Source organism: Heptranchias perlo, chromosome 1 (assembly GCF_035084215.1).
Source record: "Heptranchias perlo isolate sHepPer1 chromosome 1, sHepPer1.hap1, whole genome shotgun sequence".
Classification (NCBI taxonomy): Eukaryota; Metazoa; Chordata; class Chondrichthyes; order Hexanchiformes; family Hexanchidae; genus Heptranchias; species Heptranchias perlo.
The window spans coordinates 151,361,974-151,388,517 of NC_090325.1; the positions used below are offsets into that span (position 1 = coordinate 151,361,974).

Here is a 26,544-nt window from a genome sequence, read left to right on the forward strand (position 1 = left end):
GAGCACGTGTTGACATTTCAGTGCAGTACTGAGGGAGTGCTGCATTGTTAGAGATGATAGCTTTCAAATGAAACATTAAAACAAGGTCCTTTTTGCCTGCTCCTATGGAAGTAAAAGATCCCATACCATTATTTCAAGAAGCACAGCAAGTTTTTCCAGTGTCGTCACCATGGTGACTCCCTCAGCTGACACCACGAAAAACAGATTACTTGGTCATTTATTTAATGTTTTTAGAATCTTGTGTGCAAATTGGCTGTCACGGTTGCTTATATAATGTTGTTCTCCTTAGAGCAGAGAAGGTTAATGGGAGATTTAATAGAAGCATTCAAAATCATGAAGGGTTTTGAGAGAGTAAATAAGGAGAAACCTTTTCCAGTGGCAGAAGGGTCAGTAGCCAGAGGACACAGATTTAAAGTAATTGGCAAAAGAACTAGAGGCGAGGTGAGGAGAATTTTTTTTAAACGCAATGAATTGTTATGATCTGGAATGCACTGCCTGAAAGGGTGGTGGAAGCAGATTCAATAAGAACTTTCAAAAAGGGAATTGGATAAATACTTGAAGGGGAAATATTTACAAGGCTATGGGGATAGGGCAGGGGAATGGGACTAATTGGATAGCTCTTTCAAGGAGCTGGCAGAAGCACAATGGGCTGAATTCTGTGTATCATTCTATGATTCTATAGCAGTGATTCAAAAGTAATCCATTGGTTGTAAAGTGCATTGGGACGTCTTGAGGAAGTGATAAGGCACTATATAAATGCAAGTTCTTTCTTTGCTTAATTAACTAGGTTAAATTATCATGGAATATAAAAAGAAATAAAGTATTCTTCAGACACATAAATAACAAAAGAAAAATCAGGATAGAACAGGGCAACTAAGGGATGCACAAGATAAACTTACAGATAATGATAGCGAAATGGCAGAAATGTTGAATAGCCTCTGTATTTTTCAGCGAGACTAACGGGGGGGGCATGACATTAGAAGAAGAGATCAAAAAAGATATTTAAGATAGAAAGGGGGGAGATAATTGATAAACTAATCAAACTTAGAGGGGACAAAAACCCACTCTGGATGGATTGCATCTACACATATTAAAAGAAGTTAGGGAAGAAGATAGCAGAGACACTATTACATATATATAAAAATTCATTAGAAAAGGGAATTGTGCTAGAGGACTGGCGGGCAGCTAATGTGATCCCTATATTTAAAGAGGGAGATAAAACAAGTCCAGGAAACTATAGACCAGTTAGCTTAACGTTGGTGGTAGGAAAGATAATGGAATCTTTACTCAAAGCTGTAATCAAAAACAGCTAGAAAATGAAATTGGAGTAGCCAGCTTGGATTGCAGAAGGGAAAGTCATGCTTGACCAACCTTATTGAATTCTTTGAAGAAGTAACAGAAAGAGTGGACAAGGGTAATGCAGTAGATGTAATATATTTGAATTTTCAAAAGGCCTTCGATAAGGTACCACATTATAGAATTGTGACTAAGGTCAGAGCATGTAGAGTCAAGGGACAGGTAGCAGAATGGATAGCAAGCTGGCTACAAAACAGTAAACAGAGAGTTGGGATAGCTACCCAGACTGGCAAAAGGTGGGACGTGGTGTTCCACAGGTATTGGTGCTGGCACCAGTGTTGTTCACAATCTACACTAACGGTTTGGATTTGGGAATCAAAAGTACAAATTCAAAATTTGCGGACGATACCAAATTGGGGAGCGTAGTTAATACAAAGGAAGAATGCGTCAAAATGCCTGAAGACATTAATAAACTTGCAGAATGGGCATGTAATTGCCAAATGAATTTCAATATAGGTAAGTCTGAGGTGGTACATTTTGGTAGGAAGAATAAGGAAACCACATACTGTTTGGATCATAAGAGTCTAAATGGGGTAGAGGAGCAAAGGGATCTCGGGGTACAGATACACAAATGTCATAAAAAAGGCAAACCAAGCTTCGGGGTTCATTTCCAGAGGAATAGAATTGAAAAGCAAAGAAGTTATGCTAAACTTGTATAAAACCTTGGTTAGACCACACTTGGAGTACTCTGCACAGTTCTGGTCTCTGGTCTATATTATACAAGGGATGTAGAGGCATTGGAGAAGGTGCAAAATAGATTCATAAGGATGATACCAGAACCGAGAGGATATACTTATCAGGAAAGGCTGAACAGGCTGGGGCTCTTTTCTCTAGAAAAGAGAAGGTTGAAGGGTAACCTGTTAAGGATCTTTAAGATAATGAAACAATTTGATAGGGTAGATATAGGAACATAGGAACAGGGGTAGGCCATCCAGCCCCTCGTGCCTGCTCCACCATTTGATAAGATCATGGCTGATCTGTGATCTAACTCCATATTCCTGTCTTTGGCCCATATCCCTTAATACCTTTGGTTGCTAAAAAGCTATCTATTTCAGATTTAAATTTAGCAATTGAACTAGTATCAATTGCCGTTTGCGGAAGAGTTCCAAACTTCTACAACCCTTTGTGTGTAGAAATGTTTTCTAATCTCGCTCCTGAAAGGTCTGGCTCTAATTTTGAGACTGTGCCCCCTACTCCTAGAATCCCCAACCAGTGGAAATAGTTTCTCTCTATCCACCCTATCTGTTCCCCTGAATATCTTATAAACTTCGATCAGATCACCCCTTAGCCTTCTAAACTCCAGAGAATACAACCCCAATTTGTGTAATCTCTCCTCGTAACTTAACCCTTGAAGTCCGGGTATCATTCTAGTAAACCTACGCTGCACTCCCTCCAAGGCCAATATGTCCTTCCAAAGGTGCGGTGCCCAGAACTGCTCACAGTACTCCAGGTGCGGTCTAACCAGGGTTTTGTACAGCTGCAGCATAACTTCTGTCCTCTTGTACTCTAGTCCTCTAAATATAAAGGCCAACATTCCATTTGCCTTCTTGATTATTTTCTGCACCTGTTCATGACACTTCAATGATCTATGTACCTGAACCCCTAAGTCCCTTTGGACATCCACTGTTTTTAACTTTTTACCATTTAGAAAGTACCCTGTTCTATACTTTTTTGATCCAAAGTGGATGACCTCACATTTGTCTACATTGAATTTCATTTGCCACAGTTTTGCCCATTCACCTAATCTATCAATATCGCTTTGTAATTTTATGTTTTCATCTACACTGCTGACACTGCCACCAATCTTTGTGTCATCGGCAAACTTAGATATAAGACTTTCTATGCCTTCATCTAAGTCGTTAATAAATATTGTGAATAATTGAGGCCCCAAGACACATCCCTGCGGGACTCCACTAGTCACATCCTGCCAATGTGAGTACCTACCCATTATCCCTACCCTCTGTCGCCTTTCGCTCAGCCAACTTCCTAACCAAGTCTGTACTTTTCCCTCGATTCCATGGGCTTCTATCTTAGCTAACAGTCTCTTATGTGGGACCTTATCAAATGCCTTCTGGAAGTCCATATAAATAACATCCATTGACATTCCCCTGTCCACTACTTTCGTCACCTCTTCAAAAAATTCAATCAGGTTTGTCAGGCACGACCTACCTTTCACAAATCCATGCTGGCTCTCTCTGATTAACTGAAAATTCTCGAGGTGTTCAGTCACCCTATCCTTAATTATAGACTCCAGCATTTTCCCCGCAACAGATGTTAGGCTAACTGGTCTATAATTCCTCGGTTTCCCTCTCTCTCCTTTCTTAAAAAGCGGAGTGACATGTGCAATTTTCCAATCTAGAGGGACAGTTCCTGAATCTAGAGAACTTTGAAAGATTATAGTTAGGGCATCCGCAATGTGCTCACCTACTTCCTTTAAAACCCTGGGATGGAAACCATCTGGTCCTGGGGATTTGTCACTCTTTAGTGCTATTATTTTCTTCATTACTGTTGCTTTACTTATGTTAATTTTATCGCGTCCCTGTCCCGATTCAATATTAGTTTTCTTGGGATTTCCGGCATGCTATCCTCTTTTTCGACTGTAAATACTGACGCAAAGTAATCGTTCAACATGTCCACCATTTCCCCATTGTCAATGACAATATCCCCACTTTCAGTTTTTAAGGGGCCAACACCGCTCCTGACCACCCTCTTTTTCCTAATATAACAATAAAAGTTCTTCGTATTGGTTTTGATATCCCTTGCAAGTTTCTTTTCATACTCTCTTTTTGTAGCCCTTACTATCTGTTTTATGACCCTTTGTTGATCTTTGTATCTTTCCCATTCGTCAGGATCTGTGCCATTTTTTGCCTTTTTGTATGCCCTTTCCTTATGTCTTATACTGTCCCTTATCTCTTTAGTTGTCCATGGCTGTTTTTTTTGGCAAGTAGAGTTCTTGCCCCTAAGGGGTATAAACCGATTCTGTATCACGCTAAATGTTTCTTTAATCATTTCCCACTGATCATCAGTCGTTTTACCCATTAACAGATTTGCCCAGTTTACTGTGGACAGTCTCTGTCTCATCCCATTGAAGTCGGCCTTGCCCAAGTCTAGAATCTTAGCAGCTGACACACTTTTTTTCCCTTTCAAACATTACATTGATCTCGATCATGTTATGATCACTATTGGATAGATGTTCACGCACAGTTAAGCCGTTAACTAAATCTGGTTCATTACTCATTACTAAATCTAGTATGGCTTACCCCCTTGTTGCCTCCAGGACATACCGCTATAGAAAACTATCCCGGACACACTCAAGAAATTCACTACCTTTCTGACAGTTGCTAGTCTGCTTTCCCCAATCTATGTGAAGGTTAAAGTCCCCCATTAAGACCACTATGCCTTTCTTACACGCTTGTCTAATCTCTGCATTTATACAATCTAGCACTTCAGAGCTGCTGCCAGGGCTCCTATATACAACTCCCAATATGGTCTTAGATCCTTTCCTATTTCTCAATTCAACCCATAAGGTCTCTGTTGGCTGCTTACCTCTCGTTATATCCCCCTTTATCATTGAAGTGATTTCATCTCTAATCATTAAGAGATGTAGAGAAAATGTTTCTACTTGTGGAAGAGTCCAAAACTAGAGGTCATAAATAAAAGATAGTCACTAATAAATCCAATATGGAATTCAGGAGAAACTTCTTTACCCAAAGACTGGTAAGAATGTGGAACACACTACCACAAGGAGTAACTAAGACAAATAGCTTAGGTGCATTTAAGGGGAAGCTAAATAAGCACATGAGGGAGAAAGGAATAGAAGGGTTTACTGATAGGGTTAGATGAAGTAGGGGAGGAGAAGGCTCGTGTGGAGCATTAATGCCAGCATGGACCTGTTAGGGCTCGATGCAACTTGATGTAATGCACTAAGTGTAAATGCAACTCCTTTGTAAAGTAAAGTAGTCCCAGCCATTCGATTCAGAGTTAGGAATTGTTTATATTAATTTCAGCATTGTGATATTAGATTCAAATGTGGTTACCACGTGGTTGTATGTTAAAAAAGGCAAACTAGTATGTGTGAATGTGGGAATGGGCTGTCCTAAAGCTAAAAAGCACCATTTCCATTGTATTTTGTTTGGTATTATCTTTAAAACATCTGCCTTCCTTCTTCAAAGGAAATGAGAGATTAAAAGTAGAGTCTATCTTCAGATTCTGTAGGTCTTGTTTGAAGGCTGTGCATGGAAAAAAGGGGTTTGTGAGTATATGATTTACATATTTCATATGAAAGCCCCTATCTGACTGTACTGTTAATACTTATTTTGCCAGTCTCAGGACTTTGTTTATTCCAACAGAATATTCTAACCATAGAGGGAAGGAACAGGATAGGAAGGACTACAGAATCAAGCAGAGGAATGCCCAGCAACAGCTGAGAGGAACAAAGAGGAAGCCTGAGCAGGATATACCACAAAGTATAAAGGACAATAACAAAACATTCTATAGGTACATCAAGAGCAAAAGAAAGGTACATAGATAAGTTTCACCATTCACAGTAGGGAAGTGGTGGCTGAAGACAGAAAAGTGGGAGAAATACTAAATCATTCTTTTGCGGTCACTTTTATCACCACAAGAGGTGAAGGAGATTCCTGAAGTGAGAGAAGAGTATATGGTGGAGAACAAACTGGAAGCCTTTAGCGTCATGATAGATGGCATAATCAATAAGCTAAAGAAACTTGAACTAAATAAAGTTAAGGACTCCGACAATTTCTATCCAAGGATGCTGGTGGAATTGGTTGAGGAGATGGCAAGTCCCCTTGCAAGTGTCTTTCAAAGCACATTAGAATTGTGTAAAGAAATAAGAAAATAAGTGGGAACAGTCAAAATTAAAAGGTACTTGATTGGAAAAAGTCTATTTTAAGGAGTTTAAAGGGGAACTAGTACAGGAGGAGGAGGAGGTGGAACTATTAGACAGGATAGCTATATAGAAGTAGTACTGAAAAAAACTGATGAAAGTCAAAATGGAAAACCCCCCTGAAGGCATATGTGCTAGAATGCTGAAGGAAATCAGAGGGGAAATAACAGAGCATCTGACCACAATCTTTCAAACATCCTTGGACATGGAAGTTGAGCTAGAGGACGGGAGATTGCCAATGTAATATCTATGTTCGAGAAAGGGATAAAGCAGATAACAGGGAGGGGAGGGGAACGAGGAGAGGGGAGGGGAACGAGGAGAGGGGAGGGGAACGAGGAGAGGGGAGGGGAACGAGGAGAGAAGACAGGGGGGAGGGGTTGCTGTGGCGGGGAGGGTGCGGTGGGAAGGGTGCGGGTGTGGTGGGGAGGGAGGGGAAAGGGAGCCATCTTATCAAATCTCACTCTCTATACCTTTCAATACTCCTCTTTTTCAAGCAATTATCTAATTCCCTTTTTAAAGAATTTAAACAATGATTTGTGACAGAAAATTCCACATTCTAAGCATCCTTTGCGAAAATAATTTTTTTCTCCCCCCTCCCCCCAAATTCTTTGTTGGATTATCTTAAACTCTCTAACCAGTAGAAACAATGTATTACTATTTACCTCATCATTACACTTCTTGAAGGCCTTTATCAGGTCACCTCTGAACCTTCTCAGCTTTTGTGGGGGGGGGGGGGGGGGGAAAGCCTTAACTGCTCAATTTTATATTCAGCTGAAGATTGCCTGCTAAAACCTACATATGGGAGGTAGTTTTTGAATTCTGAACTCCCAATCCCACCAGGAACACATTGGAAATTCAGGCACACATAACGCATAATTTTCAGGCTATTTTGTAACTGTAATTGCTCATCCCTAGTAATACACTAGTGAATCTACATTGCATCTTTTCCACTGGTTTACATCCTTCCTGTAATACGTTGGCCAAAACTGCACACAATACTCCAACTGCAGCCTAACTATGGTCTTATACACGTTCAACATAATTTCCCGTGGTTTTGTACTCTATACCTCTAGATACAAAACAAAGAATTCAGTTTGTCTCCCTTAAGGCTATATCTGCCACCTTTAATGTCCTGTGTATCTGCATACCATGAGATCTTTTCTGTTGACTTAAACAGACGTCTGAAAGGCGGCACCTCCAATAATGCAGTGCGCTCTCAGTGCGGCCCTGAAGTATCAGCTTTTATTATTTGCTCAAGTCTGGAGTGGGGCTTGAACACAGAACCTTCTGACTCAGAGACATGAGTACTACCAACTAAATCATCCTCACATTTTTATTACAGTGTTCGTGTGGCAAAGTCAATCCTCAACTTGCCTTTTAGCATTTTGTAGCTATGCACCACTGTTGTGGATTTTTGGTATAATTTGAAATAGTGCTTAAGATTAACCTTTTCTATTCCATTTAGTGTCTTCCATACCTTTATATGGTTCCCTCTCATATCCCCTCTTTAAAGGTTAGAGTCCAAGTTTTTCTAACCATTCCTCATAACTCTCTGACAATAGGGATCAGCCTTATTGCTCTTCTCTTTCCCCCCTTCCAGTGCTTATATGGCTCCCTTGTGCCTCAGTGGCTAGAACTAAAGGCAGCATTTTAATGTGTGGGCTAGCTGAGCACTTTCCAGTTTCAGTATGATAGCCTCAGACTTAAACTGTATCTGGCAATATAGCTCAGTATTCTGTTTGCTTTGTTAAGATCTTGAAGATTTACTGATTTTTTTTAAAAACCAAATCACAATAATAATTTCCTACTGTTGTTGCAGTGATATACAATATACAAATGGATGTACTATCACTGAAAGCTTGCAGCAAACATTCCACTCAAATTACACAGTGGACTCCCAAGCTACAGAGTTCCCTCTGCAAGCATAGAACTGTAAGATAAAAATGTAAAAGAATAAAAGTTAGCTAGCTTATACTAAAAAGTGCCCAGCACACAAAGGATCAAATAGAAGAATGGAATGTAAAAAAATAAGAACTGGCAGTTCTGCTGATGATAGTTCTCTGTTGATCAGGGAACAGATGTCGCCGGGACAGTCAGTCTGTACAAAGCAATTGTCAGCAATGTATGTCCTGTACAAGGTAATTGTCAAATCAAAGAAGTCAAAACAGGTCCGTGCCGAGCAATTGATTTTCTATTGTGCAGATGCAAATAGTGTCACTCGAGGCCACGTTTAACGGGAAAAAGTAGAAGATAAGAAGTTTGACCAGCTCTGTCTTATCAAACAAAGAAAACAAAGATAATCTCATTAACTGTTAAATTACTTTAGGGGCATTTGACCTTGTTACTTGATAAACAACAAACATGGACAATCAGTCTGGGAAAAATCAATCAAGTACCAGGGAAGTACTTCACTCTAAACAAGGGCACAATAATCTGCATAAGATCAGTGGATGGGAGGAAATTCACACCTAATTAAGGCAAACAAAGACACAGCAATCTTTGTAAGAAACATGCCGTGTAAAGCCAAATCGAGCAAAGACACTCAGTCTGTGCATATTAGATGATTGTAAACAATTTTACAACACCAAGTTATAGTCCAGCAATTTTATTTTAAATTCACAAGCTTTCGGAGGCTACCTCCTTCCTCAGGTGAACAATGTGGAAAATTTTCCACATCGTTCACCTGAGGAAGGAGGTAGCCTCCGAAAGCTTGTGAATTTAAAATAAAATTGCTGGACTATAACTTGGTGTTGTAAAATTGTTTACAATTGTCAACCCCAGTCCATCACCGGCATCTCCACATCATATTAGATGAGTTTCAGCTAATGCAAAAAGTAGGCGCATCCAACAAAAGTATAAGGAAAGGTATAAATGAAAAAGCAAATAAAGATCTAAACACAGCAGAGAACAAGATCTACTGTGCTGCGCTGCTGTCCACGGGACTTGGAACCGGGTAATACCAACCTTGTATTCTGTTGTTGTCGCTTAAATACTGTGTGTGTTGATGATTCTGCTGATGTTATAATAAAGCCTTGTTATACCCAATTGGGATTGCCAAGTGAATTATTGGAAGGGTAACCTAGGGCTGAGTGCCCACAAAACAGGAACCCTATCTCAACAGAACCACTCTGATATATAACAAACGTAAGGAATTTTCAAATAAAACTGTTGGACTATAACCTGGTGTTGTAAGATTCCTTACATTTGTCCACCCCAGTCCATCACCAGCATCTCCACATCCTGATATATAACAAGCCAACATGTGCTCACAGGACCTACACGACACAGAGCTCCACAGATTAAAGCCTTGTGAGCCCATCTTTGAAAGCCACTAAAAAATGTTGCCGCACAGGTTTTGCATCAACAAAAGATTTTGATGTAATCCAAAAAAATATTCTTGAACTCGAGCGTTAGATACTCAGGATATTTTAAAAGCTGAACTAAGAAAAAGCGTTTTTGTATCTTCTAGGACAGCTGATCTGGTGAAAAGGTAATCTGAAAAGAAAAAATGCTGCTTTATTTTCAAATATGGTCATCCAACGTACATATGATTGGATGAAAACATTTTAAAAATAACTTCTGAGGCTGTTTCTCAATCGCTGATAAAGGTTGAGCAGCTAATGTCCTCAGCTGATTATGGGAACTGTAAATTACTGAGAGATAGATCAGGAAGATAAACATGAAGTATAACTTCGTTCCAGCCCGATGCCTCATAATACATGATAGAAAGGGGCAAGAGGGGCTTTCAAAAATAGAGGTCAGGAAGGACAGAACTGTGGCAGAACTGCCCCTTAAAATCTAAACATTTTCAGAATACTTGGGGCTTCATCCATTATTTTGATAGATCTAACAAAATATGTGTATTCAAATTGTTTAATTTATCATTTGTGATTAATATGCAAATTTTAATAAAACATACCAAACTCAGTACAGAAAAGCTTACATTAAAATCTAAAGTACAAATCTAAAAATAATGAAAATGCCTGTAATGTGCTCTAATGACAGTTGGCTTTTACCACAAAGGATACTTCAGAGATCTGAATTACTTGTTTTAATAAAAGATATTGCACAGAAAATAATAGCTCAGTAAATCATGTTGCATTAAACACAAAACGCAATCCATTTGGAACAAAACTCCATGATTTTCAAGATACATTAAAACTCCAGTGAATGCAGGTTATATAACCATAACCTTACTATAGGCAAGATAATTTTGAATGTGCATATTTACCTGGAAACCTTCCAGTAAACAGAACACAAGAAAGCATGGAGTAAGAACGGCCATTAGGGCCATCAAGCCTGCTCATTCCAAAGACCAGATGCAATCTGCTTTATCATTTATTTTACTACTTATAGATTCAGAAATTACAGGATGGGAGGTGGCTATTCGGTCCATTGTGCCTGTCCCTCAGCTAGTTCTATAACTGCAGTTATCTGATCCCATTTCCCTGCCCTTTCCCCATATCCTTTTATACTATTCCTTTCAAATACCCTATTAAATGATTTTATAGTTTCTGCCTCAAGTCACCTGCGGTAAAGCATTCTATGTTCCAATAACCCTGTGTGTAAAAGAAATCATTCTAACTTCCCCTTCGTTTTTCCAGTGATAATCCTGAGTCTATGCTTCTTTGTTAGGCAATTAATAAACCAGCGAAGCAAACTTTCAATTATTTAATCTCCAACGGGAAAATTCTCCATAAATATCTTGTACATATCACATATCCTGTAAATAACAGACCCATCATATATTCTATAAACCAATCATCTCCATTATGCCTGATTTGCATGATGGGTCCATGTACTTGGCATATTGCTACATCCTAAATAAACAGTATCTAAATTATTTGGACTCGTAGAAAATTGATATGGTAATAAGCTTATAATTCAATGCTGTAGATAACTTTGAAATACAAATTTGTTGATATTTCTTAAATACTAACACGAAAATTCTTTAAGCAAGAATTTTCTATGATCACACTTTTAAATTAGAAGGGTATTTTGTATGCCAGCTTAATCTGAAATCTTCAGTTTTACAAATTAAAATTATCCAATTAAATAGATAAGGGTTTTTTATTTTTTCATTCAATATTTTTTAGTTCTAGATTTTGAAAGAACTAAGAAATAAGACAAAAGTCAAACATGAGCTAAAAAAACACAAATTCCTCCAACAATTCATTGTAATCAGTAGCCAGCAGTGATTGGAAGAACAAGTTTGTGAGAGGGGATCTCATGTCAAACACCACCCAAAGCTCCTATCTACTTCCTTGAATGGTTGAAGTTTTTATCTCAGACAACAAATACTGAATATCAACTAGAGATGATATGATAAATGGTAGACAATAATTATTGAAGCTTAAGAATGGAGCAGTAACAGGTGTAAAAAAGGGAATGGACTAGAGACTAAGTGTAAATCCATCCATATGAAAATAAAATTGTACAAGTGACACACCTATCCCAAATATAGGTATAAGCATTTCGGCAAATCACCATTTCTGCTGCACAAGTTTGAACATTGAATCTGCAGCTGGATGAGATGGTGACACTTTTTCACAACATGACATACAGAACAAAATATTTCCCTAGAGTGGGTAATCAGCAAGGTGAAGTACCAAACTATTCACAAAACATGTGGCATTGCTAAAACAAGTTGATTTGACGGCAGTCGATAGTGAAACCCATACTGTTGCACTATAAACTGAACAGAGCTGTCATACGGAATATGCGGTGGTAACGAGAAAGAACATTGTTGTTTCACGTCAGTGTAACTCTTCTGAAATTTGGGCTAAGCCACATTGCTACAGCAATGCAGCCTAATTGTGCCTAACTCACAGTATATCTGACCTTAGTGTGCTTAATTTCTGACACTGGATGACAACAGAAAAAATGCTAACAGTTTTCCTGTGTTTCTGCACCATCACTATGGTAAGATATAGGCATGTACCTGTGGTTCCCCATACAGTGCATTCCAACTATTTGCTTCTCTACAAGGAGTAAACCAGAGCTGCTTTTGCACACCTTTTTTTTTATTCGTTCACGGGATGTGGGCGTCGCTGGCGAGGCCAGCATTTATTGCCCATCCCTAATTGCCCTCAAGAAGGTGGTGGTGAGCCGCCTTCTTGAACCGCTGCAGTCCGTGTGGATGCTGGTAAGAGTCACACTGACAGAAGCTTCGGCATAAGTTGCTTGCCACCAGCTTGGATTGGTACACGTGAAGGGAAAAGAGAGAACACATATTTTTGATGTATATAGTTCTTTCTTGATAGATAAGCAAAGGGAAATGCATATTAGCACAACTGTTTGATCATAAGATGAAGCCAAGTGGGAACATAAACCCTGGGGTTTAAATAAACACAAACTTCCAGTTGCCCATGATAATGCCGATTCTAGAGCAGAAGCTCTGATCAAAATATTAGAATGTTCAAAGGCCAAGTGTAACAGTGTGGTTCTCAGTCAGCTTGAGCATTCCTTTTAGCCCTATCCAGAATCAAAAGTGGCTATTCCCTACACAAACGTACATGGTTACATTGGCCACCATTTCTTTAAAGTCAAAATATCAAGTGACATTAGGATTTATTAAGTGTCTCATTCTAAATTATTCTTACTAAGCAATTCCATTAAAAGACCAACCCACTTACCTGGTAAAGATCAGATAAGCTGCTACTGCCAGAGTCACTAGTGATGCTACATCCTGAATGACTGGAGGAAACGTGAGTCACCTGTGGATGGAGGCTATCTGTGAGATGCAATTTGGTGAAATCTGCAGGGAGCTGTACAGGGGAAAAGGACAAGAAATATAAAAGTGAGAGACTAAAACAAAGATTCAAGCTATGCATTTCTCATAAAACACTTTCTATTATGCTAATCGTATCTATATGGTCTACAACAAAATTCTACATGCAAATGTTATATATATTTAGAATTTTAAAAAAGTTTAGCCAAAAATTCAAATAGATGATGCAAGTTTAAATATCCGAACAAAACTGCCAGTCCATTTCAGATATAAATTTCAAATTTTTAAGACAGCACTCTTTTTTTGCTATCACTTGAATTGGGTAAAACTGTTGGTTCTAAATGAGAACCAGAATGCAACCAGTGAAACAGAAAGACCAAATACGCTGTCGGTTCTACTGTAGTAAAGATCATTTGTTATCCATCAAAACACGAGTTATTTGAAAAATTGACAAGAGTGGTTAGCAACGTTCAAGTCAAATGAGTAAACCGTGAAACATATACTATCCAAATAAAGCACGAACTGTGTTCATGCTACTAAAGAAAGGAGAAAAAACAGCTTCTTCAGAAATGATAGATTTTTCAGCTTCTCCATTGTATTTTTATGCAGGCTATTCACTTGAGCCCTCAGCCCCTTCAAACCACTGTCTCATCTACATTCGCCCTTTCCTCTCCAGAGTCCTTGAACGTGTTGACGCCTCCCAAATTCAATGCCCACCTTTCCAGCAACTCCATGTTTTACTCTCTCCAATTAGGTTTCCGCCCATGCAGCATCACTACTCTCTCCTCCACTGTCCAGATCAGTGGGACTGCCCTTGCTTGTTTCCATTCTGACCTATTAAATCATAGCCAGAGCATCTCAAGCAATGACTCTCTTTCAACCCCCACATCATTACCTCTGGAGTCCCCCAAGCATCTATCCTTGGTCCCCTCCTATTCTTCATCTACTTGGTGCTCCTTAGCAACATCAACCGAAGACATGTGATCAGCTTGGACGCTAATGACACCCAGCTCTATCTCTCCACCAACTCTCTCGATTCCTCCATTCCCTTTGTGCTATCAGATTACTTGTCCAACATACAGTTTTGGATGTGCTACAGTTTTCTCCAGTTCAACATTGGGAAGATCAAAGCCGTTGTCTTCAGCCCCTACTACAAACGCCGTAACCACAGATTCCAACCACATCCCTATCAAACTGTTCACAACTTCGACATCCTATTCAACTGAGAGTTGTACTTCTGACCCCACATCACCTCACTCACAAAGAATATCTACTTCAACCCCATAACATCACTCACCTCCATCCCTGCTTCAGCCCATCTGCTGCTGAAACATTCATGCATGCCTTTGTCACTGCCAGACTAAACTATTCCAATGCTCTTCTGGCCAGCCTCCCAATCTGCCAGCCTCCGTAAATGTCAGCTCATCCAAAACTCTGCTGCCCATATTCTATCCTGCTTACTCATCACTCCTGTCCTTGCTGACCTACATTTTCTCCCGGTCCTCCAACTCCAGTTTAAAATTCTTATCCTGATGTTTAAATGCCTTCATGGCCTCGCCCCTACCTATCACTGTAACCTCCTTCAATCCTACAGCCAGCCCTCCCTCCTCCCTCCTCCCTCCTCCCCCCCCCACCCCCGACAAAGAACAACCCGTTACCAACTATCGCCTCTTGGGCATCCTCCCCTCCCTTCACCTCACCACCATCGGCCATCTTGGCCGAATGCTCTTGAATTCTCTGCCTAAATCCTTCTGTCTCTCCATCTTTAAGACTCTCCTTAAAACTGACATCATTGACCTATCCTAGTATCTTCTTCTTTGACTTGGCATCTATTTATGTCCACTGCTGTCTGATTATGCCTCTATGAAGCACCTTGGGACATTTTTCTACATAAAGGAGCTATATAAATGCAAGTTGTTGTTGCTGATAGTCATTCCTTTACGAAGTTGTATATTTCCAAGTTACCAGCTACAGGGAAGGGGGCAAAAAGAAACCAGTGTATGCTACCAAGTCATATTTCTTATGCTGCTCCAGTCAAACAGCAGATAATGGAGGTTGACAATATGGAAGCCCCTCCCTGATTGCTCATTTCTTAAAGGCAAAATACAACTGAATCATACAAAGCAGATGGTCGAGATTTATTTCCCAGTTTTGTGCTGAGTGTCAGTAGGAGCAACACAATTGGTCTCAGCACCCTACAGTTCGGGAGAGGAAAAAAATACAGCTGCACTTTTGCTCCTAATCACTATCCAGTGATCACAGTTTCACGATTGGGCTAGTCTGTGTTGTCCACCATGGGGAATTCACTGTCTAGACTTACACATTTAGATCATTTAGAGTCAACCACGGCTCAGTGAGTAGCACTCTCGCCTCTGGGTCAGTAGATTGTGGGTTCAAGTCTCACTCCAGGGACCAGAGCACAAAATCTAGGCTAGCACTCCAGTGCAATACTGAGGGAATGCAGCGCTCTCGGAGGTGCCAACTTTTGAATGAGACAGTAAATCAATACCCTGTCTGCCCTCTCAGGTGGACGTAAACAATCCCATGGCACTATTTTGAAGAGCCAATATTTATCTCTCAACCAACACCACTAAAAACAGATTATCTGGTCATCATCACATTGCTGTTTGTGGGACCTTGCTGTGCACAAATAGGCTGCCGCTTTTCCGACATTACAACAGTGACCACACTTCAAAAGTACTTCATTGGCTGTAAAGTGCTTTGGGATTTCCTGAGTTCATGAAAGGTGCTATATAAATGCAAGTCTTTCTTTCTTTTAGAATGGCAACTTGGGCACAGTGCCCAGAGCCAGTACAACTATACTCCAACATAAGTTAGTACCTTTGGGAGAAGATGGGGAAATAGTTTAACTTGTTTTATATTAGCAAAGTAGTACTGCCTTGGTATCTCCATGATTATACTGCATTTTGGAAGATGAATCAGACCCAAAAATTGATCTCCAAAGCATAGCATACTAGAGTCAATTTAAGTATTTACCTATTTTTCATGAATGTAGTGACTTATGTTGGGGCTATCAATGTCTCAATGGCCATTTTTCATGTTTCACATTTGAGAGCAAGTCTTAAGCGGTTATTCATCAGCACCGCAGCTGAGCCCGATCCTGCCTACACGATCTCCACTTGCATGCTTTCTGGAAGGGAATGCCGAACAGTCAAGCAGCAATTCTTTCTTCTCTGTAGCCAAAAGGCACTGGGATCAACTGATGTGCTTCCAAGGCCACTACAGTTGAGATCAGCCAACTAAGCAAAAACAAGGGATTGAACCTTGCACAACCAGTACCACCATATGCAAAGCATTTTACCTATGGAGTCTTTAAAGGAACTCCTTAACTTAACCAATTGGAAATGGTGCCAGCACAAACAAGACCTACTTCAGGGCTAGGGGTCATTTTCATACCAGCATCTTGTGGCAGATCCTAATCTCCCACCCCAGTTTGTTCCATCCTAGATATCTCAGCTATTTGTAACACTGTCACTGTGGTTCCACTACTCGTCAGAGGTTTCCATCACTTAGATTTCCATTTATAAAAATGCATTTCCACTGTTCCACTGCCCTGCTGAAATCATGCAGAATAAAACAAGGCAGCTCCACTTAATATACTCTCTTGTGCTGTTGGATATCAATGTAACATCGTCTTTACATTGACACTACTGAATTATACTTGAGACTTGCTTTGAAATTTTAGTACATGCACTTTTAACACACTTATCCATTTAGGAAGAAATGTTTTAAAAGAAAAAAAATGAACAAAATTATATGCTGTCACTAATCAGCATTTTCTGATCCCCAAAAATAAATTGGTGTGCAGTCCACTGCCATAACCCCAAAAAAATGTGACATTTTTCTAATGCCATCTTTAAAGCTCACAAGCTTGTCTTCCACCCGCTTCAAACGTTGGCAGTCAGCCATGCATCTTTGAAACCATGAGAAAAAGACACTATGGAAGGTTGTGCGTGCAAATTTTTTTTTACAAGAGATATAATGAAGTACAAAAATACTTTTTTCACAGACCGACAAAGATAGCATCAATTAAGATCAGTCAGCAATTCCATTTTCTCACTATGACTTCATTAAATATTCAGTACTTTTCTAAAGCCTGCTCAGAGAAATTCCTACTGTTGTAAAGGAGCTTATGAAAAGGTTATGTCTCATTTCTATGCACAGCTGGGGAGCAACATACATCAAAGGATTAGCACACTGCAAATGAATATGCAACTTGCACAACGAAGCATAACAAAATCTACCAAATGCATACGCAACAGCATAAAAGAAAACTGAGGAAACTCTATTAATAGACCTATTCACTTGAAAGAAACAGTGGCTACAAATGTTTTTTGTGATTGTTTGTCCTCATCAAGGTGAGGAATGACATTACATGAGATGAAACATTCTGTATTTTACAATGACAGCAGCATGCACTCCAAGCTCAGGTAGAACATAAGCTAAATGTTGGGTTACGAAGCTCTCCACCTATCTCACCCTCTTCTTTTACAAAACAGCAGTTATTTTGACTGTGTGCCCAATTTAGACTGAAGAGCATTCCCCAACTGCATCAGCATGAATTTTCCATTTTCTCCCTCACATCTTCCACAGTTGCTTAATGATATCTGTGAGCAGAGGTGCCAAATTGGTGCTGATTTCTGTGGAGAACTCTCATCCACTGGGTGTTGTACTGTACAGAAGTGGAAGCTGTCAGGCTTCATTTCATTTAGGAGCCTTAACAGCATATGGGAGAATTCCATTCCATCTATCTGGGCTGGATTTAAACCCAAGTCACAGAGGTGTTATAACTAACTTATGCAGTCCCCTGTTCTTCATTTTAATTTGATCATGCCTGATTTGCTGCTGGCCAGAGACTTAAGGGGGGAAATCTTAACCCCCAAAAATGGGTGAATTACATAGAATGTACACCACTGAAACAGGCCATTCGGCCCAACTGGTCTATGTCGGTGTTTATACTCCACACAACCCTCTTCCCAACCTTCTTCATCTAACACAATCAACATATCTTTCTATCTAGCTTCCCCTTAAATGCATCTATGCTATTTGCCTCAGCTGCTCCTTGTGGTAGCGAGTTCCACATTCCACTGAGGAAAAAAGGGTGTAAAAGAAATGACAGCCACCCGTGGCTAAGTAAAGAAATCAAGGATAGTATCCGACTAAAAACAAGGACATATAAGGTAGCCAAACTTAGTGGGAGGATAGAAGATTGGGAAGTCTTCAAAAGACAGCAAAAAGTAACTAAAGGATTGATTAAGAAAGGGAAGTTAGATTATGAAAAGAAATTAGCAAAAAATATAAAAACAGATAGCAAGAGTTTCTATAGTTATATAAAAAGAAAAAGGGTGGCTAAGGCAAACATAGGTCCCTTAGAGGATGAGACCGGGAAATTAATGGTGGGAAACATGGAGATGGCAAAAATGCTGAACAAATATTTTGTTTCAGTCTTTACAGTAGAGGACACTAAGAATATCCCAACACTGGACAAACAGGGGACTCTCGGGGGGGAGGAGCTAAATACGATTAAAATCACTCAGGAGATGGTACTCAGTAAAATAATGGGACTCAAGGCGGATAAATCCCCTGGACCTGATGGCTTCCACCCTAGGGTCTTGAGGGAAGTGGCAGTAGGGATTGTGGATGCTTTGGTGATAGTTTTCCAAAATTCCCTGGACTCAGGAGAGGTCCCGGCAGATTGGAAAACTGCTAATGTAACACCGTTATTTAAAAAGGGTAGTAGGCAGAAGGCTGGAAATTATAGGCCAGTTAGCTTAACATCTGTGGTGGGTAAAATTTTGGAGTCTATTATTAAGGAGACAGTAACGGAACATTTAGATAAGCATAATTTAATAGGACAAAGTCAGCATGGCTTCATGAAGGGGAAGTCATGTCTGACAAATTTGCTTGAGTTCTTCGAGGATATAACGTATAGGGTGGATAAAGGGGAACCAGTGGACGTAGTGTATTTAGACTTCCAGAAGGCATTCGACAAGGTGCCACATGAAAGATTATTACTTAAGATAAAAAATCACGGGATTGGGGGTAATATTCTGGCATGGGTGGAGGATTGGTTATCAAACAGGAAGCAGAGAGTTGGGATAAATGGTTCATTTTCGGACTGGCAACCAGTAACCAGTGGTGTTCCACAGGGGTCGGTGCTGTGTCCCCAACTCTTTACAATCTATATTAACGATTTGGAGGAGGGGACCGAGTGCAACATATCAAAATTTGCAGATGATACAAAGATGGGAGGGAAAGTAGAGAGTGAGGAGGACATAAAAAACCTGCAAGGGGATATAGACAGGCTGGGTGAGTGGGCGGAGATTTGGCAGATGCAATATAATATTGGAAAATGTGAGGTTATGCACTTTGGCAGGAAAAATCAGAGAGCAAGTTATTTTCTTAATGGCGAGAGACTGGAAAGTACTGCAGTACAAAGGGATCTGGGGGTCCTAGTGCAAGAAAATCAAAAAGTTGGTATGCAGGTGCAGCAGGTGATCAAGAAAGCCAACGGAATGTTGGCTTTTATTGCTAGGGGGATAGAATATAAAAACAGGGAGGTATTGCTGCAGTTATATAAGGTATTGGTGAGACCGCACCTGGAATACTGCATACAGTTTTGGTCTCCATACTTAAGAAAAGACATACTTGCTCTCGAGGCAGTACAAAGAAGGTTCACTCGGTTAATCCCGGGGATGAGGGGGCGCACATATGAGGAGAGGTTGAGTAGATTGGGACTCTACTCATTGGAGTTCAGAAGAATGAGAGGCGATCTTATTGAAACATATAAGATTGTGAGGGGTCTTGATCGGGTGGATGCAGTAAGGATGTTCCCAAAGATGGGTGAAACTAGAACTAGGGGGCATAATCTTAGAATAAGGGGCTGCTCTTTCAAAACTGAGATGAGGAGAAACTTCTTCACTCAGAGGGTGGTAGGTCTGTGGAATATGCTGCCCCAGGAAGCTGTGGAAGCTACATCATTAGATAAATTTAAAACAGAAATAGACAGTTTCCTCGAAGTAAAGGGAATTAGGGGTTATGGGGAGCGGGCAGGAAATTGGACATGAAGCTGAGTTCGGATCGGTCAATGCCCTGTGGGTGGCGGAGAGGGCCCAGGGGCTATGTGGCCGGGTCCTGCTCCGACTTCTTGTGTTCTTTAGATTTGTGGTTGGGATCAGATCAGCCATGATCTTATTAAATGGCGGAGCAGGCTCGAGGGGCCGATTGGCCTACTCCTGCTCCAATTTCTTATGTTCTTATGTTCTTATGTTCTAACCACTCTCTGGGTAAAGACGTTTTTCCTGAAATCCCTATTAAATGTACACAGGACAAATATTAGACCAAATCCAGTTCTAATGAAGGGTCTACATCTGAACTGTTAACATATCTCTTGTCCCCACAGGTGCTGACAGACCTGCTGAGTATTTTGAGCATTTTCTGTTTTTGTATTCAATCAAAATGTGAGCGATGCAAACAAATAATTTTTTCTTTAAGGCAAGTCTGTACACTTTGAGCAAGATTAAGGTGACTTTATTTATCAACATCTCATTGCGCACAATATAATGAACGTAATCTGTCAGTGTGGGAGCACAACAGACACTAAACACACTGTGTTACACCTCACAGTGGGAGTGGTCAGCCACAACCACGAATACAGAGATAATGAAGGGTTGGGGGTGGGTGGGTAGTTAAAATATTTGATTTTTGGAGCCTGACCGCAAGCCAGCTCCAACATGCCCAGGTTTAACTCTGGCACATTTGGATGCATGCGAGTAACCTACACGCCACAGTCGGGACCTTAATTAGTTCAGGCGGGCGTCCGAGATCCCTCCCCAGCGATGGCCGACTTCTCACCTCCCCAGCGATGGCCGACTTCTCACCTCCCCAGCGATGGCTGACTTCTCACCTCCCCTCCCCACACCCCCATCCAACCCCCAAAAATCTCAATCTCTCCCCGGTCCTCCCATCCAATTCCCAAATATCCCAATCTCTCCCTGATACCCCCCCACCCCATACAAACCCTAAAGATACAGGCCTCATAGATATATTTGTTTTACTATTTAACTAACACATCACAGAACTTCCGTAAAATGCAAGCAGCTGTTGTTCTTCATTGTCCAACCCCAACTCCACAGTAGTTTGCAGCATTTGCCTAAGATGTTTTCATTCTTCCCTCCTCTCAACAACAACTTGCATTTATGTCAAGCCTTTAACAGAAAAGAAAATATCCAAGGCACTTCATAGTAACGTAATCAGACAAAAATCTACACAAGCCAAAGGAGGAGATATCATGACAGATGACTGAAAGCTTGTTCAAAAAGGTAGGTTTTAAGGAGGATCTTAAAGGAGGAGAGGGAGATGGTGAGGTGGAGGGGTTTAAGGAGGGAATACCAGAGCATAGGTGGCTGAAGGCACAGCCGCCAATGATGGGGTGAAAGGAAGTATGGAATGCACAAGAGGCCAGAGTTGGAGGAATACAAAGTTCAGAGAGGGTTTTAGAGCTGGATAAAGTTACAAAGAGATGGAGGGGCAAGGTCATGAAGGGATTTTTTAAAAATTTATTCTCGGGATGTGGATATTGCTGGCAAAGCCAGCATTTATCATCCATTCCAAGTTGTTCTGAGAAGGTGGCGGTGGGCCTTCTTCTTGAACCGCTGGTAGCAGTTTGATAAAACAGAGTAGCTTGCTAGGCCACTTCAGAGGGCAGTAAAGAATCAACCACATTGTGTGGGACTGGAGTCACATATTGGCCTGACCGGATAAGGGCAGCAGGCTTCCTTCCCTAAAGAACATTAGTGAACCAGTTAGGTTTTTACAACAATCCAACAGCTTCCTAGTCACTTTTGCTGATAGCAGCTTTTTATTTCCAAATTTCTTAAACTAAATTCAAATTCTCAAACTGCCAGGGTGGAATCTGATCTCACTTTATAGAATAGAATCATAGAAGCTTACAACACGGAAACAGGCCCTTCGGCCCAACATGTCCATGTCTCCCAGTTTATACCACTAAGCTAGTCCCAATTGCCTGCGCTTGGCCCATATCCCTCTATACCCATCTTACCCATGTGGATCTGGATTATTAGTCCAGGCCTCTGGATTACGAGTCCAGTAACATAACCACCACACTACCATACCCCATTTGAACACAAGGATGAGAATTTTAAATCCTTGGGTACGGTAGCATAGTGGTTATGTTACTGGACTAGCAATCCAGAGGCCTGGACTAAAATCCAGAGTCATGAGTTCAAATCCCGCCACGGCAGCTGGCGAATTTAAATTCAATTAATTAATTAAATTCAATTAATTAAATAAAAATCTGGAATTAAAATACGAGTATCAGTAATGATGGCCATGAAACTACCGGATTGTCGTAAAAACCCATCTGGTTCACTAATGTCCTTTAGGGAAGGAAACCTGCCGTCCTTACCCGGTCTGGCCTATATGTGACTCCAGACCCACAACAATGTGGTTGATTCTTAATTTCCCTCTGAAATGGCCTAGCAAGCCACTCAGTTGTAAAATCTCGCTACGAAAAGTCATAATAAGAATAAAACCGGACGGACCACCTGGCATCGGACCACTAGGCACCGGACACGACAACGGCAAAACACCAAGCCCAGTCGACCCTGCAAGGTCCTCCTTACTAACATCTGGGGACTTGTGCCAAAATTGGGAGAGCTGTCCCACAGACTAGTCAAGCAACAGCCTGACATAGCCATACTTACAGAATCATATCTTTCAGTCAATGTCCCAGACTCTTCCATCACCATCCTTGGGTATGTTCTGTCCCACCGGCAGGACAGACCCACCAGAGGTGGCGGTACAGTGATATACAGTCAGGAGGGAGTGGCCCTAGGAGTCCTCAACATTGACTCTGGACCCCATGAAATCTCATGGCATCAGGTCAAACATGGGCAAGGAAACCTCCTGCTGATTACCACCTATCGCCCTCCCTCAGCTGAAGAATCAGTCCTCCTCCATGTTGAGCACCACTTGGAGGAAGCACTGAGGGTAGCAAGGGCACAAAATGTGCTCTGGGTGGGGGACTTCAATGTCCATCACCAAGAGTGGCTCAGTAGCACCACTACTGACCGAGCTGGCCGAGTCCTTAAGGACATAGCTGCTAGACTGGGCCTGCGGCAGGTGGTGAGCGAACCAACACGAGGGAAAAACTTACTTGACCTCGTCCTCACCAATCTACCTGTCGCAAATGCATCTGTCCATGACAGTATTGGTAGGAGTGACCACAGCACAGTCCTTGTGGAGATGAAGTCCCGTCTTCCATCTAGCAGCTCAAAACTGGGCATCCATGAGGCGCTGTGGGCCATCAGCAGCAGCAGAATTGTATTCCAGCACAATCTGTAACCTCATGGCCCGGCATATTCCTCACTCTACCATTAACAACAAGCCAGGGGATCAACCCTGGTTCAATGAGGAGTGTAGAAGAGCATGCCAGGAGCAGCACCAGGCGTACCTAAAAATGAGGTGCCAACCTGGTGAAGCTACAACACAGGACTACATGCATGCTAAACAGCGGAAGCAACATGCTATAGACAGAGCTAAGCGATTCCACAACCAACTGATCAGATCAAAGCTCTGCAGTCCTGCCACATCCAGTCGTGAATGGTGGTGGACAATTAAACAACTAACGGGAGGAGGAGGCTCTGCAAACATCCCCATCCTCAATGATGGCGGAGTCCAGCACGTGAGTGGAAAAGACAAGGCTGAAGCGTTTGCAACCATCTTCAGCCAGAAGTGCCGAGTGGATGATCCATCTCAGCCTCCTCCCGATATCCCCACCATCACGGAAGCCAGTCTTCGGCCAATTCGATTCACAACACGTGATATCAAGAAACGGCTGAGTGCACTGGATACAGCAAAGGCTATGGGCCCCGACAACATCCCGGCTGTAGTGCTGAAGACTTGTGCTCCAGAACTAGCTGCGCCTCTTGCCAAGCTGTTCCAGTACAGCTACAACACTGGCATCTACCCGACAATGTGGAAAATTGCCCAGGTATGTCCTGTCCACAAAAAGCAGGACAAATCCAATCCGGCCAATTACCGCCCCATCAGTCTACTCTCAATCATCAGCAAAGTAATGGAAGGTGTCGTCGACAGTGCTATCAAGCAGCACTTACTCACTAATAACCTGCTCACTGATGTTCAGTTTGAGTTCCGCCAGGACCACTCGGCTCCAGACCTCATTACAGCATTGGTCCAAACATGGACAAAAGAGCTGAATTCCAGAGGTGAGGTGAGAGTGACTGCCCTTGACATCAAGGCAGCATTTGACCGAGTGTGGCACCAAGGAGCCCGAATAAAATTGAAGTCAATGGGAATCAGGGGGAAAACTCTCCAGTGGCTGGAGTCATGCCTAGCACAAAGGAAGATGGTAGCGGTTGTTGGAGGTCAATCATCTCAGCCCCAGGACATTGCTGCAGGAGTTCCTCAGGGCAGTGTCCTAGGCCCAACCATCTTCAGCTGCTTCATCAATGACCTTCCCTCCATCATAAGGTCAGAAATGGGGATGTTCGCTGATGACTGCACAGTGTTCAGTTCCATTCGCAACCCCTCAAATAATGAAGCAGTCCGAGCCCGCATGCAGCAAGACCTGGACAACATCCAGGCTTGGGCTCATAAGTGGCAAGTAACATTCGCGCCAGATAAGTGCCAGGCAATGACCATCTCCAACAAGAGAGAGTCTAACCACCTCCCCCTGACATTCAATGGCATTACCATCGCCGAATCCCCCACCATCAACATCCTGGGGGTCAACATTGACCAGAAACTTAACTGGACCAGCCATATAAATACTGTGGCTACGAGAGCAGGTCAGAGGCTGGGTATTCTGCGGCGAGTGACTCACCTCCTGACTCCCCAAAGCCTTTCCACTATCTACAAGGCACAAGTCAGGAGTGTGATGGAATGCTCTCCACTTGCTTGGATGAGTGCAGCTCCAACAACACTCAAGAAGCTCAACACCATCCAAGATAAAGCAACCCGCTTGATTGGCACCCCATCCACCACCCTAAACATTCATTCCCTTCACCACCGGCGCACTGTGGCTGCAGTGTGTACCATCCACAGGATGCACTGCAGCAACTCGCCAAGGCTTCTTCGACAGCACCTCCCAAACCTGCGACCTCTACCACCTAGAAGGACAAGAGCAGCAGGCACATGGGAACAACACCACCTGCACGTTCCCCTCCAAGTCACACACCATCCCGACTTGGAAATATATCGCCGTTCCTTCATTGTCGCTGGGTCAAAATCCTGGAACTCCCTTCCTAACAGCACTGTGGGAGAACCTTCACCACACGGACTGCAGCGGTTCAAGAAGGCGGCTCACCACCACCTTCTCGAGGGCAATTAGGGATGGGCAATAAATGCTGGCCTCGCCAGCGACGCCCACATCCCATGAACGAATAAAAAAAAAAAAAAAATTTGACGGCAATGGGAGACCAGGAACTAATGCAAGTCTGAAAGCACAGGGGTGATGGGTGAGTGGGACTTGGTGTTGCTTATGATACTACTAGCAGAGTTTTGGATGAGCTGAATTTTTGGAGACTGGAGGACGGCAGGCTGGACAGGAAAGCAATGGAATAACCAAGTGTGGAGGTGACAGAGGCATGGATGAGAGTTTTGGCAGCAGATGGGCTGAATTAGGGCCATAGACAGGCAATGTTATGGAGGGGGAAGTGGACAGTCTTTGTGATGGAGGAGATATGAGGTTGGGAGCTCAGCCCGGGTCAAAAAGGACATCAAGTTTGCCAACAGTCTGGCTGAACCTGATTCACTGGCGGAGACGGGGGATGGCATTGGTGACGAGGATACCCAAAACCTTATTTTCCAGTTATTCACAATTATAAAAAACGTGCTTTTCTCCCACTTCACTGCCCATGGTGGATAGCTCTTGGTGATGCAGTCATCAATGTAATGTTTTGCAAGCCTCAAGTGACCAGCACCTTGAACAGGTGTAATTTACCATGGTCGAGATATAACTGACCTACTGACATTGGCTGCAATATCTGAGCTCAGCACTTCAAAATATCCTCTTATGGCTCCCAAGCAAACATCAATTCTCCTCAACGATACAAAAAAAACCTTCTCAAATAGCACATGAATTTGGAATTTTTATTTAACAGCTAATGTGTATAAAGCATGAAAGAACAATATTGTTTTCCATCACCCGCACCTCTAGGTTATCTGTAAATTTTCTGCCTGGTTGTCAAGTGACACAAGGCATCACACTGAACTCTTAAGTATTGTCATTCCACAAAGGAGGGGTGAAATTACAACTCCCATGATACATTTGCATTTTAAAAGGTGTTAGAAGCCCACTCCCCCCCCCCCCCCACCCCGGTTCTCAATTCCAGTTGAAAACCACTCCAGGAACAGCAGAACCTATGCACCAGGTCCTCAAACATTGGGGCAGGAAGAACTTCTTCGAAGCATTTCTAACAAACGAGAGGAGACTGCTACAACTTCAGCAGCAGAGCTGCGGAAACCCAGGGAAATTAACTCCCCCCAC

General features: G+C 42.0%; 1 protein-coding gene across 5 annotated transcripts in view; it reads right to left on the reverse strand.

Annotated features, from left to right (window-relative positions):
- Positions 1 to 26,544, reverse strand: part of rapgef2b (Rap guanine nucleotide exchange factor 2b) — a 565,137-nt gene that overhangs the window by 149,204 nt on the left and 389,389 nt on the right. For all 5 annotated transcript variants that reach the window (XM_067992588.1, XM_067992581.1, XM_067992606.1 and 2 more), the window contains one exon: positions 12,898 to 13,029. In XM_067992588.1, the coding sequence (XP_067848689.1) occupies positions 12,898 to 13,029 (132 nt within the window). The remainder of the gene's footprint in view (positions 1 to 12,897; positions 13,030 to 26,544) is intronic.